The 19021-nt window shown below is 42.5% G+C and overlaps 1 protein-coding gene across 7 annotated transcripts in view; it reads right to left on the bottom strand.

Annotated features, from left to right (window-relative positions):
* Window positions 1-19021, bottom strand: part of SCUBE1 (signal peptide, CUB domain and EGF like domain containing 1) — a 181717-nt gene that overhangs the window by 34473 nt on the left and 128223 nt on the right. For all 7 annotated transcript variants that reach the window (XM_082223069.1, XM_082223068.1, XM_082223067.1 and 4 more), the window contains one exon: window positions 9255-9377. In XM_082223069.1, coding sequence (XP_082079195.1) covers window positions 9255-9377 — 123 coding nt within the window. The remainder of the gene's footprint in view (window positions 1-9254; window positions 9378-19021) is intronic.

Below are 19021 nucleotides of genomic sequence, written 5' to 3' on the forward strand. Positions count from 1 at the left end.
GTGAAGGAAAGACAGGACTTGATGCACAGTCACTTTGCATGATGCTGCCCATTTGGACCCACAATACTTTGAAATGACAGACCACGTGCTCTGTTGGCTGATGAGCAACAAGAGGCTAGGATCATAGCAACCACCTCTGGAGACAGCACCACTCAAATGTCAGGCTGTCAGATGCGGTTACTTGGGGTCAGGATGCCAAACTGGCAAATGGGTAGCTGGAGGAGCTTTGAAAACCATGGCAAATGAGGCCAGTAGGGTGCCAGCAGGACCATCTGAATATAGGTTCCAGAGAATTCATTCCATGAGAGGAGCAGGAGCAAAATGTACAGTAGCCCATTGGGCTACATTGACGCCCTTGGGGTACCTCCATGTGGTACTTTGTGACATATCTTGGAAGCTGGAAATTCTGTTTTGTTGCAAAGAGGTCCACCACCAGATATCCAAACCTGATCTGGAGCTGGGCAAAAACTGACAGATGCGAAGGAAGTATGTATTCAAAGGCTGTATATCCTGTTTTACAGTTGGGAGGCAGCCATCATTATATCTCCAATAGGTCATTATCACTGAACAATACCAGGCAAAATTAAAAAGCATTTTTGGAACTTATTCAAAGAGGTGGAGTGACAATATTTTAAAAATGATATGTTCACTTTGCTTTGAATCCAGCTAATGATTATTTTGTAGCTCTGTAAATTTGTTCTCAGATTGTCTGTATGACATTTGTTGTTGGAAACGTCCAATCTGAAAAATACTAAAGCAAGGTCAAATAAAGCATTTTGGTTTGCATCCATATTTTCATTTGTGTTTGTTGGACATAGTACACTGGAGATTATCCAAATGATCCCCAGAAAGGGAAATAAATGCAAAGTCTTTTTATTATTCAGTTTCCCCTAGGACTTTTTGGCTCATTGCTTCCCCCACCTAGGTCTTGGAATAGACTTACTGGTGTATTGATCCTTAAGAAATAAAACAAAAAAATAAAACATGGTACTTTTTATTAGTCCAGTTTATGCTGCCTCAAAACATAAAGTTGAAAAGCTGAACTTCATACTGTCAGCAAAACAAATTAGAGTCTATTTAAAATAGGAAATGTCTCTGTTTCTCTTAAGACTCCTTTGTATAATAGATTATGACAAACAGTTCTGAAATATTTTAATAAAAGGAATCATAAAGATGTGTTCAGTACCCACCAAGTCTCAACCAGTGGACCACAACTAACCTTCCTGCCTGTTGGATCTACTGTTCCACGTAACATTCTGTTGTCTCTTCCTTCTTCAGAGACAGAGACACATGAATGTGTGTCTAATTAGGGGCATTTACTATCTCCCATAGAAGTGAATGGTTTCCCTTGTGGCGAAAAAAAAAGAGGAGGCATTGGTAACACTGTATGAGGGTAGTACTTGACCTCACCCCTGGATCTACAGTTTTGAGAGCTGGGGCCAAGAATAGTCCCCATCACCTCAAAGCTAACCTCAGTTGTGGTTTTCAAAAGGAGGAGAGCTAGCAATAGGTGAGATAAGGACCTATTCCTCTGAACACCCCCCTTGCAAATTGCTCCTCCTTGTTCTTTTGAGGCTGCAGCAGTTTCTTCCTCTTGCATATCCTGCCAAGATTAGAAGCTGGAGAGTGGGCAATGGACATCTGGGAGCTAAGCTGGTGTGTCACTGAGAAGCCCAGTTTAGTTGGAAGTCTGCACGTGCCCCAAGACAATGGGTTTATTTGTGACTTTGCTCCGAACAATAAACACGGCACTCTTGCATAGCGATCAGAGAAGCAGTTCCTTTAAGTGTTCCCCTGCCAGGTAAAGTTGCCAAAGATCATCTCCCTAGCAGTGGTGGTGGTGGTACTGGGAACTCCCCCCCCCCCCATAGAAGCAATAACAGTGCCTGCCTAATGAGTCCCCAGAACCTTCCCTATATTGAATGCCAGCATCTCCCTTCACACTTATATCAGCTGAAATGGATGCGATGAGACTGGAAATCGGGGTATTTTTAAACTGCTTGAACTCTTGGTATCTTCTGCCATGAATACGAAGCACACAGAGGCAGGGATGAAGTGCAAATGGAGGAATTGTAGGTGTTCCACCTTCCAGAGGTTTTCCAAACCTCACTGGTCTCCACTGTTTGTGGTGTTCCCTTCCCTCTCTGGGAGACAGACTGGACCTTCAAGTCAGCCTCACACCCTTCTCTAGAGGAGTGACTTTAATCCTGACCACGAGGACACCAGTTCAAACATGGGGTTTGTGTGGGCTTGGGGCAATATGCTATTTTAAAATCTTTTTGTGTTTGGAGATAAAATCTTTTTATGTGAAAATAGCCTGAGTAACCTTCCTTGTGGTGGCCTCTGGATGGCCTCTTGCTTGGCCTCTGAGGATTGCATCTGTCTAATATTGCTCATCACATTTCCATCTACAAATGAAAGAGGAAAGCTCAGGAAATCTTCCTGCTGAATTTCAAGCTTATAACCCAACCCACGTCCAATCTCCATTCCTTTTGCATAACAAGGTCTCAAAATAGTTTCATTTACAGATGGGTGAAATAGTGAAAGGAGACAACAATGTTCTGTTTTAAAGAGCCAGGTTCACTAGCTCTCTGGTTTTTATGTAAAAACAAGTTGGTTTTTTTTAAAGGATTAAACAAATTTGCAGAGGACAGGGTTATCAATGGCTACAAGCTGCAAAGGCTATGTACTATCTCCACTGCTGGAGACAGTATTCTGCCAAATGCAGAGCCTCCAACATTCCCAAAATGAAAATAGGGACATTCTATTCTGCATCTGTATCACTGCTTCAGCATTGCATTCTGGTCAAGTACAAGTTATTAGAGGACAAAACTGCAGTTTTTAAAGCACAGAAATATTTGAATTTAAATATTGTGTTTAGGGAAGGCCGAGAGGAAAAGAAAACCCCAAATCAATAAATGCAACTAACTATATACAGTGGGTTTACGAACTGACTCCATTCCGGAAGTCCATTCTTAAACCAAAGCGTTCTTAAACCAAGGCGTGCTTTCCCATAGCAGCGGGGACTCAATTTACAAATGGAACACACTCAACAGGAAGCAAAACTTGTTCTGCTTCCAAGGCAAAGCTCAGAAACCAAAACACCTACTTCTGGGTTTGCAGCATTCTTAATCCAAGTTGTTCATAAACTAAGCTGTCCTTAAACCAAGGTACCACTGTGTGTGTGTGTGTGTGTGGAGACTATGCAATGACATAATGCACTTATGAGTATTTTAGGAGCATGATAACTTTGGACAACCATTATTATTGTGATTGTGCACGTGTATGGTATGGGGTGTCCCAATGTTTATTTTGGAGTCCAGGGACATATACACTTTTGATTTCCGGGCAGGGGTGCCAATCTTGGGGGCCCCCAGGGGTAAGCACCACTCCACATACTTGAGCACATGACATGACACACACACAGCATTTGAATGACAATGCCCATCAACCGGGAGGGGGGCGGGCCCCCTTAAATATTTTATTGGGGGTGTTGCGAAGGGACCTTGGCCTCTAGGAGTTGGCTCCTATGGTTCAGAGATATACAAATTTCCTTTTTTTAGTGTTTCAAACTTCTGAGCAACTTAGGAATGTGTAAGCAACTGCAGCATGCTGCTGCTGGGGTGAATCCTGGCTGAATCAGCTGCAAAGACACCCCCACTCCAGGCCTCCCTTCCCCTAGCTACAGGGGTACCTCAGGTTAAGAACTTAATTCATTCTGGAGGTCTGTTCTTAACCTGAAACTGTTCTTCACCTGAAGCATCACTTTAGCTAATGGGGCCTCCTGCTGCCGCCGGAGCATGATTTCTGTTCTCATCCTGAAGCAAAGTTCTTAACCTGAGGTAATATTTATGGGTTTGCAGAGACTGTAACCTGAAGCGTCTGTAACCTGAGGTACCACTGTACTCTGGGACCTTCCTTCACCCAAATGCACAAAATGGGGAGACTCGTCAGATTTCAGAAGGTGCCACCAATTTAGCTCATGGGAGAAATCAATGTCTTTTCCCCATCCAAGTGAGAAGCCAGGCAGGAAAGGGCTTTGGAGGGAGGCGTTTTTCCTCCGGAAGACCCCTCCCCACCTCCCCAAATGCCCCTACACTCCAGGAATCTAGTCTGGTTCATTTTAAGTCACAGAAAGAGACAAGCTGCAGGATCAGATCTCTCTGCATCTTTTTCAAAGAAGGACCCAAAGAGGAAATGCCCACAACACACCTCAGTGACACTGGAGGTTCCCAAATGAAACTGGCAAGGAAAGGTGAGGCAGCAATGTAAACAAATTGGGCCGGGACCTAAGAGGTTTGGACGCAGAGCAGACCCTCCCCATTGTGCGCAGTGTTGCTGAGCAGCTGGGATATCTGTGCAAATGAGAAGCTGAAGTAGGTTGCTGCTGCTCTCTTTCCCTGGCCAGGAGATGGAAGGAGCAATGAATGAAAAGGTGGGGAAAGATTTGGGTGGGGTTTTTTTACAAGGAGGGAGAGGGAAGGCTTGCAGCTGGGAATTTGGGACTCGGCATGACAAAGTGAGAGGCCATGACGGCTTAAGGGTTTTCATGAAGGTCCTACCTAGCATTTTCAGGGCAGTTGGAGACTATGCAAATGCCAAAATGGGCACATGGGTGGCTCCTGTGAGGACAGGAGGCTGGACTAGATGGCCCTTTGGCCAGATCAGTCAGCGCTCTGCTTATGTTCTTAACCTTTTTCTTTTGAGGTGTGGAGACTATTCTTTGCTTCAGCTCAATTGCCAATTCTTCCTCCCCATGCATTCAAAAGGTGAGACTTAACAGTTGTTTTTCTTTTTCATGCTTTGGCCAACTGCAAAACCTTTAAATATTTTTTAGGTGGCCTTTCATTTTGATTTTTCTAAAAAACCTAAATACAGTGGTGCCCCGCAAGACGAAAGCCTCGTGAGACGAAAAACTCTTCCGTTTCAAGTTGCCTCGCGAAGCGAATTTCCCATGGCATTGCATTGCAAAACGAAGCTTGCACCGACAGCTCCGGGGACAGCGAGAAGCGCGCGCGTCTTCCCCGCTGTCCCCGGACCTCTTTTGAAGCAAGGGCGGCGGGGAGAAAGAATCGCTTCTCCCCGCCGCCCCTTGCTTCAAAAGAGGTCCGGGGACAGCTGGGAAGACAGCCGCAGCGTGTCTTCCCCGCTGTCCCCGGACCTCTTTTGAAGCAAGGGGCGGCGGGGAGAAGCGATCTTCTCCCCGCAGCCCCTTGCTTCAAAAGAGGGGACAGAGCGGCGCTTCCCCTCTGTCCCCGGACGGTCTCCATAGGAACGCATTGATTGATTTTCAATGCATTCCTATGGGAAACCGTGCTTCGCAAGACGAAAAACTCGCAAGAAGAAAAAACTTGCGGAACGAATTAATTTCGTCTTGCGAGGCACCACTGTACTTTAAAGGAGAAGATTTTTCTGAAATCCTGCTCTCTGACATGTTAGTTTTCCTTGAGCAGGCTCTGTGTCTTTTCATACATTTGCAGCCTATATCTGACTGCCTGAATAGCCCTTTGCCTGCATTCGGAAGGGGAACAATCTCAAGTGAGCTGTGCCACCTACTTTTCCTGAACATGTAAATCAGAGTTCCACAAATTAAAGCAATTCTTTAGCTGCCAAAAAAAGCAGAATTAAAATAAACAGAAGCTGTGAACTGGATAAAAACAGATGCAAAAATACATAAACAATATGAACAGCTACCTCATCTCTCAACAAATATGTAATTAAATGTTTCTGAAACAGACTGTGGGAGGATTAAAACACCAAAAATAACCTGCCACAAGTCTCTCCACAGCACTTTAAAAATGTCTTGGCCACGAGTTAACACAGGGGGAGGCCTGCAGGAGATTTATAAACTGACATGGCCAGGAACCTCAAACCACTCTTGTTCCTTCCATTTAAAACAAGAGGCACCAATGACATTATGTCAGTAAGGAAAGAAACAAAATACAGGTGATTCACACTTTGTTGATTCCTTGATCTCCATTAGCCTTCTGTCATTCAGCAGCAGCAGCAGTCATGTTGACTGCTTGAGTTCACCAATTAAAAACACCAGACAGGAGCTAAATTATCCAAGAAACCACCTGTTTTTGTGAGTCAGGTGCTATTAACAATATAGCTGCTATTGGTCTGGAAGCCCGAAGTACCTCAGGCATGAAACAGGAAAATACTTGCAATTCATTTCTATGCTGTACCACTACGAACCAATTATGTCTGCATTTTCTGCAGCTTTTTGCGGCTTCTGTTGTTAAATGTTGAGCTTCCCCCGGCTGAACAAAAGAGAGATGCTGTGGCATTTGTGCTGCCTGTCAGGCTGCCATTTGAAGCCTCAGGGCGATGGTCTCAGCAGTTCAGCTACTCTCTGCTATTCTTAGACAAGTCACGTGGCAAGTCTTCAAAACATGTAATTTTTTTTGACTAACAATATTTCAGGTAAATATTATTTCCCATGCGGGTGCTTTTTCATATAATGGCTCCTCAAGTATAATTTTTTTTTACCGAAGTCACTGTCATTCTCTCTTTCATCACATTTTCTTACATCACGTTCTCTTTCATCATATTTTTTTAAAAATACACATTCCGCCACCTTAACTCCTTTATCCTCATAAACAACCCTGTAAATTAGGTTAGGCTGAGAGATGGTGTCTGGCTTAAACATCGTGTTCTATTACCCTGAACTGAAGTCTCTGTCACCTTATTGTGCAACATCAGGGCTGACATTATTCTTACAACTGCCAAGCCTCCCAACTTGCTCTTATCTGTCAAACTAAATCCCCAGTGCTGTTTCTGCCCACTCAGGTGGCGCTGTCTGCGCCAGCCTATGCTCAGCTTGCTTTCTTTTTACAGTGGTGCCTCGCAAGATAAAAAGAATCCGTTCTGTGATTCTCTTCGTCTAGCGGTTTTTTCGTCTTGCAAAGCAAGCCCATTGACGGATTAGCGGATTAGCGGCTTTTAGTGGTTTATCGGCTTATCGGATCAGCTGATAAGCGGCTTAAAGGTAAAGGTAAAGGTACCCCTGCCCGAACGGGCCAGTCTTGACAGACTCTGGGGTTTGTGCGCCCATCTCACATCTATTGGCCGGGGGCCAGCGCTGTCCGGAGACACTTCCGGGTCACGTGGCCAGCGTGACAACGCTGCTCTGGCGAGCCAGAGCCGCACACGGAACGCCGTTTACCTTCCCGCTGGTAAGCGGTACCTATTTATCTACTTGCCCCCGGGGGTGCTTTCGAACTGCTAGGTTGGCAGGCGCTGGGACCGAGCAGCGGGAGCGCACCCCGCCGCGGGGATTCGAACCGCCGACCTTTCGATCAGCAAGCCCTAGGCGCTGAGGCTTTAGCCCACAGCGCCACCCGCGTCCCTCAGATAAGCGGCTTAGAAAAAAGGGGGGGAGAAAAAAACCTCACAGGAACTCGCAAGACATTGTCGTCTTGCGAAGCAAGCCCATAGGAGATTCGTTTTGTGAAGCACCTCCAAAACGGAAAACTCTTTCGTCTAGCGAGTTTTCCGTCTTGCGAGGCATTCGTCTTGCGGGGCACCACTGTATTTTCTAAGGTCTTTCCCACACATTCTATAAAGAATGGGGAAAGGAGGAATTGTTCAATGCTTCAAAATACCCCCCTCCCCATTTAACACTTCACACAGTCTGCAAATATTCAAAGTGTTCAGATGCATTCATTAAATAAAAGCCTTCTATAGTTATTGCAATAATCAGAAAAAAGTAAAACAGTGACTGTGTTCTTGATGCTTTGAAATTAACCCCCTAAAGGACATACAACAAGCACATTTTTCTTTTCACATTTCCTTCTTTGCTCTCTGAAATATAAATTTCCCTTTGTGGGATGTTCAAAAAGCATATAACTTTGAAACAACTTTTTCCATATCAAATGAACCTGTGCACCTTGTTCTAGCAATGGCTGTGAAAATCATCTCATGTCAACTGAAGCACAGAAACAGACCAAAGTGAGATTAAATTTGGGGTGGAAACAAGGCTTTCTACACGATTTCTTGAGGTTCCATCTCAAAGTTCTGTACAGGAAAATCATGTACTATACAGTTCACTCTGCAGATGAATAGTCCGCAACTTTTGGGAGTGGTTATTTAAGTGTATGGGCTGTCAGATCTATGCTTTGTATTGCTACGTCAAGCTGCTTCTTGGCTGGGCTTTTACGCTCTCACACGGGGCCACTCATTTCTTTATTTATAAGAGTATTTCTAAAGCCCCAACTCATATGAAAATAGCTTGGTGGTATCCAGTAAATACATCCTGAGCTCAGTTCACAGGATCTCATAAGTCATTCTTGTGCAGAGTGATGGATGAGGACCTGTGAGACCTAGGTTCCAATACCTTTCTTGACCATGAAGCTCAAAGGGTGACCTAGGACTAGTCACTATCTTTCAACCCTACACAGGGTTGTTGTAGAGATGAAATGAGGAGAACCATGCAAGGCTTCGCCCCTCTTATGCACAATCAACTCGCATCGAGTCGCATGGGACCTCAGAATGTAACCCCCGCCTAAGTGGGGAGTCACCTGAGAACCACCTTGAACTCCTTGAAGGAAAGGTGGGGTATAAATGTAATAATAAATAAATGGGTTGTATTTTCCAATTAGCTTTGCTGAGATACTACCAAAAACCTTGGTGTCAGCATGGATCAAAAACTGCACAGCAAGATTTGCAAACCTTATCCAAGAATGCCAGATGTTAACTGAAAATGAAAACCTAAAATGTGAGAATCCGGTCAACAGGTTGCTCAGTGGTACCTCAGCAAACTAATCACCCATGTCTCACTTCCCAAATTTGAAACATACACAGAAATTTGCTTATTGAGAGCACATAATTTCCCTATGGGTCTTAAACTGAGTCTTAGGCAAATGTTTAGCCTTTACATCAAGACCTAGTTCTGTTTAAAGGAAGGAGATCCAATAGGCTAGAGCTAGTTAGGTGATATTCACTGAACACACTCAAGACTTTCAGCGTTCTTGCTGCTTTAAACAACTGGAACATTTTGCTGGTTCTACCTGTAAATCACCTTTTTCTTGCCCTCAACTGGAGTTGGGTTTAACATCCTATCTGAATGTTACATATATTCTGAGAATAATTATAGCATTGAATTATAGCAATTTCTCTACAAAATATCTCTGCCTCTATGCTAGATATAAATCTTATGGGCTTGTATTTCTAGCACTGAATGATTTCAACTTATCACATTACTAATTTAAAAATAAACAAAAATAAACAAGCTTTGATAAAAGGAGAATTACCTTGGCAGGTTCGTTCATCTGTTAGTAGCTTATATCCCTTCTGGCAGCTGCACTCAAAGCTGCCCACGGTGTTTCGGCAGAAGTGGTCACAGCCACCATTGTTTACCAGACATTCATCTATATCTGTTAGAAACAAGAGAGAAAGAAATTGAACCAAAAATCAGTAATATATCTTCTTCCTGGGGGGTGGGGGAGGTAGAAAAGTAATATTTTGCCAGTTCACACAAAAATCTGAACTTAGATTATCACTGGCACTATACTTGCCCACAATGCTACTAGGATGAAGGATTGGGAAAGTTTTAAAGAATATTAACTGGCTATGAAATTAGTTGTGTGAACTTCTTCATCAACATAACTATGGCAAAATGAGGGGGGAAATATTGAGGAAAACAGCTGTAGAAAAACTGAATTGCTGTTCAGCAATCATATTCCACCCTGTAAGTTCATAAATTCAGTGCCTGACAAATGTTCCACAATGATTTTTTAAAAATTCAATTAATGTATACTTGTAGCATCTGTGAAGATAGAATCTTAAAAAAAATTAAATGGTATAATTACTTTTCTTTATCTTTCTCTCTACCTGAACAAACTTAACTTGGAGGCCTTAGTCTTCATTGTCATTTCAATCTCAATATACCCAAGACCACACCTCTGTCTCCACACCCTCTACTCTCTTTAATTTTTTAGCAGTTATCTCCATCCACTTTGCTCAACTGGTGTGTGGCCTTGCCTTTATCCACTCTCGACCCCCAGTCCTTTGCCAAGTCAATCTTGCAAAAATACATCCCTTACCCTCTGTCCTGCCAGCAAAAACCACTGGTTCCTTCCATAGTTCTCTCTTCCCTAGATTACTGCACTCTTCTCTTGGGTCTTCCTACTGTCTCACCTTGATCCCCTCAAATCTATTTAGCACTCTTCTGCTCAACCCTTCCACTAATCCCATCTCCATGATCAACTTGCATCCCTTTTAATATGCTTACACTGGCTCCCTACGTAATACCAGACCGTTGTTCTTATCTTCAAAATCCTCTGTAGCCTTGCAGCCTTCGTCTCTCTTCTCTTATATCCCTATATAACCCTAAACCTTGACCAGTTCTACCATCCCCAGCCATCCAAAGTTCTCCTGCTTCTGTCTGCAAAGACATCACCCTTTCTCCCCTGTATTCCTAGAACTGCTTCCCAGAACACCTCCATGACGCTATCAACACTTTTGCTTCTTCCCCCCAACCAGTCTGTTTCCAAGAAGCCTTTGGAACAAACCTTAGGCACTGCAACTGCAACTAAACTTGCAACATATAATAGCACATATAATAGAACAATAGTATAGAATTCTCTCTTCTTCCCCCTAATTTGTTGTTTCCTCTGTGTCAAACTTTAGACTGGAAGCTTCATAGGGCAGTGACCTGTCTTATTCTACGCAACGTACCACATACACTGATAGGCACTGCAATCACTATTCCGATCTTTTAAAACACATAAAATGCCAGCAGTGAGAAAAGAATAGTGTAGGTTTTATTTGCTCTTGGCTTTATAAAATGCTTCATTATAGCCGCAGTCAAATAAAAGAGACAGCCTTCCACATACATTTCAATAACCTGTAAGAAACTCCTTTTCTGACAGCATCCAGCAACTGGTGGTTGCCCTCTCAGTGCTATGATGCCAACAACATATTAATATTTGTGCAATTCTTCTGATCTCCCTTTTACAGCTGGAAACAGGGGTGTTTTTTCTTATCATATGAAGGAAATAAGGTGCAAGAAATGTTTATACAGAGCCTAGATTGCAAACAGGCATTGTCTATAAAGAGAACTATTTGCAAAATAAGATCAAAGCATAAAGTTCCAAAGTGACTATGTTTGCCACAGCTGCACTAACTCAACATGTATGCAATCTAGTCACACAACACTTCTTTTTGGTGTCACTTTTGAATTTAGAAAATATCCAGGAAGATTTGGAGGAGATTGCATCAGTTTCAAAATGTTTAGCAAAAGGATGGACCATAGTTGAAAGCACACAATTCCAGTTATACTATATTATAAACAGTCTAGTTCAGCATTTATAATTGCAAATATGAGCAGTTCAATATTTCTGGCAGATAATTGTTTAGACATTAGTAAAGCAAAAAGTTTTAACATAATTTTTAAAATGTTATAAGGAAGAAAACTTGTGTTGTCCAAACCACCAAAGTATCTGAATTTTCCCCTCCTTTATTGGTCTATGCCACTGTAAACCTATGTAAACAAAGATATCACCTTCTCCTTTATGGACTCCTCTGCACAACGAAGTAAACAACTGGTGATCTGCTGTAGCAGCTTTGGTTGAAGTTAGGCTTCACAGAATCATAGAATTGTAGAGTTTAGTCCAGCCCCCTGCAATGCAGGAATTTGCAGATGTCCCATCCAGGGATTGAACCAGCAACCTTGGTGTTATCAGAAGACTGGTTGGGAATGCCCTTCATCATTGGTGACACACACTTTGGAATCTGCTCCCTAGAAAGAGCTGCTCTGCTATGGACCTTACAATAGGCATCCTTTTTCTAGAAGATGCTGACCGACCTGATTTTAGATGGCCTTACCAGTCTAATTATTTGCTTGGGATTGCAATTTGTTTGATAAGGTGTTTGTACTGTTTTAATATATGTTTGGTGACATGTGTAGTTTTATTTGATTATTTTGCAAATTGACCTCTTACAGTACCACTGTCCTGGATTTCTTCCCTGGGTTTTAGCTACTTTTCTGTGTCTTGTATGTTGTAGTCACATTTTTTTGTATCACACCTGCTTTAAACTTGTGTGGTGAGCTGTTCTGAAGGTCCAAATGACTTCTGTGTCAGGATATTTTTCAAAACAAATAAATGAAAACAAGAAAACCTAGTACCACAAATATTTATTCATTTATTCCACTTATAACCTGCTCTTCCACCCAAAGGTTCCAGGGCAGTCAGTACAAAAGAGAATTCAATACAAATATACTGAAATATAAAACATACACGATTACATAAAACCATAGGACCAATATAAAAAAACAGCAACCCAGCAGCAAAAGAGACCAATTTTCACTTCAGCTTTCCCCAAATGCCTGAAGGAAAAGTTATGTCTTAAGCTGACGCCGAAAATTAATTAATGAGTGGGACAACTGTGTCTCCAAAGGGAATGAGTTCTGCACCTAACAGAGAAATCCTTCTTCTGAGCTGTCACACTATGAATTATCGTTATTGATGGAATTACAAGCAGGGCCTCTCCCATGGATCTAAAAGCACAAGTCAGCAGATAATGGGAGGGGTGCCCCTTTACACACTAAGAACACCACCTTAAATTGGGCCCAGTAGAACATGGGCAGCCAGTGAAGAGCCTTCAAGACTGGTGCCACATGATCCAAATTTGCAGTGCCAGTCACTAATCTGGCTGCCATGTTCTGCACTAGCAATAGCTTCCAAACTATCTTCAAGGGCGGTTCCACAAACAGCACGCTGCAGGTCTAAATTAGAAGTCACCAGAGCATGTACTACTGTGGCTACATTAATCGGGTCTGGCAAAGTCCATAGCCCATAGAATAATGTAAAATCAAAAGGCTAGGGAGACTTATCTGTAACTAGACTGAATTCAATTTTTAATTATGAAGGGATGGATTCTGTTGCATCTTTTTTTACAGTCCTGTGTAGTCCCGCCATGGGTAATCAAATTGATAATACATGTAATAAGGAAAAAATGAAAAACAGTAAAAAGGTCAGTTCCTGGTCATGGTCATTTGTGTGCTGGCAAAGTCCTCATGCAATGATACGCAATTTTACAAATGAAACACTCTTGTAAAAAATCCAATGGGGTAGATTGATGTAGTTTTGGAGCAGTTGATTTTCTTAACATTTCCTTTACATTTCCAACATTTATTGCTTACCTTATACATTTTAGCCAATTTAACAGGTGTAATATACAGTTGATTTCCATGTGCACAAGCAAATGTGTATCTGAATGTTCATTTGCACCTGCATGTTTACCCTTTTATGGTTAAGGTTTTAACCTGTTCTGAGTTTCAAGGGGTAGGATCAAATCTCAGGACAAGTGGCCCGAATCACAGGGCAGGCTATTTTCTGCTTGGCTTGTTGAGAACTTTGGCCACATCCCATGCCCAGCAGGCTAACAACCCTGAAGAACTAGGCACAGCTGACTTCCGCCTGCTAAGTGCTGAGTCTGCAGAAACACATTCCCACGGCAAGATGTCTCCATGACTACGCAAGACGTGTCCACAGTTGCAACTGCAAGTCCAGTTATGCTGAGCAGGCCTAAACTCGAGATAAGGGTCAGTGAATACCTGCCTTGAAGCCAAGTGGAAGAACCTGATTCAAGCATGCCTTGATCACATGCTTTCCTGGCCAACAGTGACACAGAAGTTCATGTGTCTCTGTGTTTGCTACAATATACAAAGTATAAATGCTTTGGACCTGCTTTGTCTGGGGCTTGTTCCTTCTGGAGTGATCCATAACAGGACTCTGGACTGCAGCCAGAATAAACTCTTCTTTTACCTTTCCACCTCCTGTATCTGGTTTTATTGGCTGGGATGGGACGACGTTTGGACTTTTGTTCTAATAACATGTTGATGATACACCCTTCCACTGCACCTGAGGGCAGCAGGCTAATTTATGGGAAACAGGTCAAGGGGCACACACTGCTGTTCAGCGTCTTTCTGCTGCTTCCTGTCCTTTGGCATTTGCCTCATTTTGCCTAATGATATGACTGGCCCTGGCCCACTGTAGAGCAACCCAAACCCCTTTTGTATTGGGCTGTAGGGTTAGACTGGGTGGGGCAGCCAACCAAGATGACCAAGGGTCTGGAAACCAAGCCTTATGAGGAACAGTTGAGGGAGTTGGGTTATGTTTAGCCTGGTAAAGAGGAGACAGGAAATATGATAGGCATCTTCAAACATCTAAAGGGCTGTCATATGGAGCAAGCTTGTTTTCTCCTCCTCCGAAGGCTAGGACTTGAACCAATGGATTCAAATTACAAGAAATGAGATTGTAACTAAGCATCAGACAGAACCTTCTTGTCAGGAGTGCGTGCAGGAGCCAGGCCCTGTGACCGGTAAAGCTTCGCAGGACTGGGGCTTTCCTAAGTTTGTTCTGAAGAGGCAAGGTGCAGCCGCACAGGTGAGGCCGACTGGTAACTCACAGCACCTGGTGGCAAGAGCTGGGAAGGGATATAAAGTCAGCATTTCCCTTTGGCTCCTTGTCACAGCAACACACTTCCTGCCTTGCTGTGTTTGATTTTTTTTTTAAATAATATTTATTACTTTTCCAACAATTTAAACACTACAAAAAAAGAACGATACAATACAATACAGAAACACTACATAACACTAACACACTAAACTAACAAAACAAAACAAAAACAATTAAAAACACATCAAACAATTTCAGTATCTTATCTTTCATTCACTTATTTCAACGACCTCCTCACACCTCCCCTTTTGTATTCCACTTCTGTTAATTATTTCAGCAATTCCTTTCCATCTTCCTCTGTTTTCTATCCTATAGTTAGAATAGAAACATAGAACATAGAATCATAGAGTTGGAAGAGACCACAAGGGCCATCGAGTCCAACCCCCTGCCAAGCAGGAAACACCATCAGAGCACTCCTGACATATGGTTGTCAAGCCTCTGCTTAAAGACCTCCAAAGAAGGAGACTCCACCACACTCCTTGGCAGCAAATTCCACTGTCGAACAGCTCTTACTGTCAGGAAGTTCTTCCTAATGTTTAGGTGGAATCTTCTTTCTTGTAGTTTTGTAGTTATCTTAACACATTCTAACCTTATTTTTTCCTTTAATATTCTATTAATCTATTTATGCTTAATTCCTTATAACATTTCTACTAAAGCCATATAACTTCATTCCAACACCTGCTTTGCTGTGTTTGGCTTCTTGACTCCTTGCTTTCTGATCCTCATACCCTTGGCTCCTTGACTCCTGTTTTCCTGACCCTCGGACCCTTGGCTTCCTGACTCCTGGCTTCTGGACTCCTGTTCCTGCTCCCATCTTGCCCCCGGTCCCGACGTCCTCAGCCAGGACTTCAACTGCCCGTAAACCGGATCGTGACGCTTCTGAAAGTAAGAGCTGTCTGACAGTGGAATGGACTCCCTTGGGAGGTGGTGGACTCTCCTTCCTTGGAAGTTTTTTTAAAAAACAGGTTGGATGGCCATTTGTCATGGATACTTAAGTTGAGATTCCTGCTTTGCAAGGGGTTGAACTAGATGGCCCCTTCCAACTCTGCCAATCTACGATTTTATGATATTTGTTGGTATAAACTGACAATGTTCCATGAAAGGAATTACTAATTAGACAGCAACTGAAAAGGCTTGGATCAAAATTGTAAATGGGGCTATGTGAAACTAAGGCCTTTAGAACAGGGGGGAGGTGGAAGTTGTTAACTGCAAAAACATTCTGAGCAATATAAATAACACTACGTCTCAGTTTGCACGTATTTCTTTCCATGGCTGTAGTGAGACTGACAAGGCATGTAAAAATTATTTCACTCTATGGAGGGCAGACTGTTGCTGCATTTCACTTGAAAAGGAACAGGATCCAAGTGTACCACCTCTAACCAAGTCAATGGCCCCCATTATTTTTCTTTCCATAGCTATAAATAAAAGTCTTGTTATGAGACATGCGAAAATGAATGATCCCACAGCATGAAAAAATCTGGACCTCGTTTATCTTTGTGTAGTTTGGAATCCAGTTTTATCATAGTCAAAATATAAGGTTTACTAAGTCATTGTTTTCAACATATACCTGCCCCTACAGCCATAAATTCTCATAATGGCAAAAGGCAGAAAACCAGTTCTTCGGTCTTGTTCACAAACACATATTCATCATTGGATTACAAAAACAGATTACTTGTGTGTGAATGGCCCTTCACAGATGACACACCAGAACTAAAGCTTTCATTTCAAGTATTCATGGAAGTGTGAGTAACATGAATGTGTGAACCAGTACCTTATTTCATTCATATATACGAGCTGAGATCTTTTTGTTCCCCTTGTGACTATATGACGTTACAAGAATATTGTTATTGCCTGACAAGCGTACATAAGTAAATAATGCCATGTAAATAATCATCATAAATCATAAAGCTCTTAAGATGAGGGTGATGAGGAGACAAAGACAACAGGCTGATAGCAAGAAGGACAGGGAAGTTTAACAGGGGAAGGTGAACAAGTTAGACATACATTAACTTTAGGAAAACATTTTGTTGTATGCATAACAATGCTTTGAAAATGTGTGCATTGCAAAGTTAGAGGAATGTTGGCGGCAAAAAAAAAGGGTTCTGAAATGCACGGCTGGCTTATGCCTCAGATAATACTCTATTGTTTCAGAAGCTTTAAACAGGCGAACATAAAACCTAGGTGTCTTAAGATAAGTTGCATGGCTGCACATTGACAAGAAGGAAGCGACAGTTCTTTTTTCCCGTTTTAATGCCATGCCAGGAAGATTTGCTCAGTGTAATTGATGACATGGGTTCTCAAATGTCTGGGAGGACCTGGTTTGCATCAGGCTTGTGTATGTGTGCTTGGTGTATGTGGGTGTGCATGCGAATTCATGCACAAGTCCTATAAAGTGTTCCAAGTCTGCAAAGAAATGGTAAGGAAGACATCATACATTATGGATTTTTTAGGATCACTACTCACATTAAAGTGGTGCCTTTTCAGTCTTTTGTTCAAATAAATGCACACTTAATTTACAGCCCTGGCAACTAAGGATAGAAATAAATTTTACATGTACTTCCACAATATTTTTTTGAGGGAAATGTTTTGTTTTTATAACATGGAGTCACAGAAACGGTGATTTGCCAGGGGTACAACAGGGGCTTATTTAACCTTTCCCCGTGTAAAATCACTCTAAGCTGTTTTTACTACCTCTCAGGACAAGATATCACAACTCACACATTTTCCTCTATGGGGGTAAAAGCAGTGAAAGGGGAGTGATTCTCAACAAGCCACATGCAACTACATAAGAGGAGAGTTCTACCAAAGCACTGTGCCATGGAGCTGGGGGTTAAAGAGCGATTTGTCAGTACAGGAGTGATAACCAGTGGTGGTAGCGTCTGTCCCATCACACAGAAAGCAGAGGAGGAGCTGAGGAGTGCTAAACCTTACTCCTTAGTTTGGCTCCACAAAGACCACGCAGAGAAAACTCTATTAAAGCCTCTGTTGCAGTTTATGTGGGAGTGTGTATGGTTAAAGGGCCAATTGTCTGTTTCACAGTTTAGGTGAGAGCGGTGGAGGTGTCTAATCAAAGGGGGCTGAGAGATATTCCTTGTATCAGAGACTAAACTGAAAGCCAAGAATGGCTGCTACAAGTTAGGCAGAGTTACGTTGTGAAACCCTGAAACTGGAAAAAGCAACAGTTTGCAAGATTCATCTCAAATTATTACAGAAGCATCACACCATTTACTGATGATGGATAAGTGGGATTAACAATAACAACGTTATTTTACACACCTCCTCTACAGAAGCATATTGTGGCTTTTGCCATTGCTTTTGGAGGTGGGTGGGGAAGAATAAAGGAAGCAAGAGAAATAACCTAGCTGACTGCATTTTCTTATGCTCCTGCTTTCCATCATTCCACTTGCTTCTTGCCTCAAAACCTGCCAGTGACTGTGTAAGTGATACTACTGCTTCATCCAAGGTTCTCTCCAATGAATATTTTTTTCCTTTTCAGAAGGCTACATTCTTTTCTTCCACAGGAAAGGTCCTGCTACATCTAGTATAGATTTCTGAAAGCGATTTGTCTGTCTATCTGTTCTCTATACATCCAAGGACCTCCCAAGATATCGTCGCTAGACATGGCAGATTCCCAAGGTGAGGGTGGTGCTCTGTGTCAACATTTGGACGCCATATTTAATCAAATGGCAGACTGAAGCATGACTTTGGCATAGGTTTGGCAAGACTGTGACTGTTCTGTTGGCATGGGTTTGGCTGTCTGAGATATTACTGCCAACTTTGGCACAAGGGTTCCTGAGGTGGGGGTGGGGTGGGAAGCAGACTGCAACACCATTAGGATTCCAGGAGCCATACTGAATCAAGATCATAGAATCATAGAATCATAGAGTTGGAAGAGACCACAAGGGCTATCGAGTCCAACCCCCTGCCAATGGCAGGACCGAAACATGACGTTGCCATGGCTTCACCCAATTTTTGGCATGATGGGTCCAAACTCACAAATTACAATATCTACTTTAAAACCACAATATTTTTTGGCTTCTAAAAATTCCCATGCAGTATGGAGCACCCCCCATCATTACAGTATAACTCAGGGATGACACCCACAAAAAGTGAGCTCAAAATATGATTACTGACAGAAATGGCAAAACCAAAGTTTCCTCCTCTGGAGAAGAAAGTTCACTGAGAATTGCTCAAAGTCGTAAAATAGTGAGAGACAACTAGAAAAAACAACAACACAGAAAATTGGGGTGGGGAAAGTGGAATGCCCAGGCTGAGCTCCTAAAATATTACATTTACTGTGGAGGTTACATTCCAAGGCACCACACATTTAAGTGAAATTGCATATTTTCGCAACACCATTGAAAAAGCCCGCAAACACTCACTCCCTTTTGTGACATTTTTGTGTCACTTCTGGGTTCGGTGCGATGCACATGTGTGCAGTTGTGCGCGTACTGAATGTGCGTAAATGGGGGATTCCCTGTGTCTTGGAGGATGTCATGGCTGGCCAGCAGCAACTGTGAACAGAAACATTTCCTCTAAGAAAATCTCTTCACTCT

This window comes from Podarcis vaucheri, assembly GCF_965113315.1.
Source record: "Podarcis vaucheri genome assembly, chromosome: 5".
Lineage (NCBI taxonomy): Eukaryota > Metazoa > Chordata > Lepidosauria > Squamata > Lacertidae > Podarcis > Podarcis vaucheri.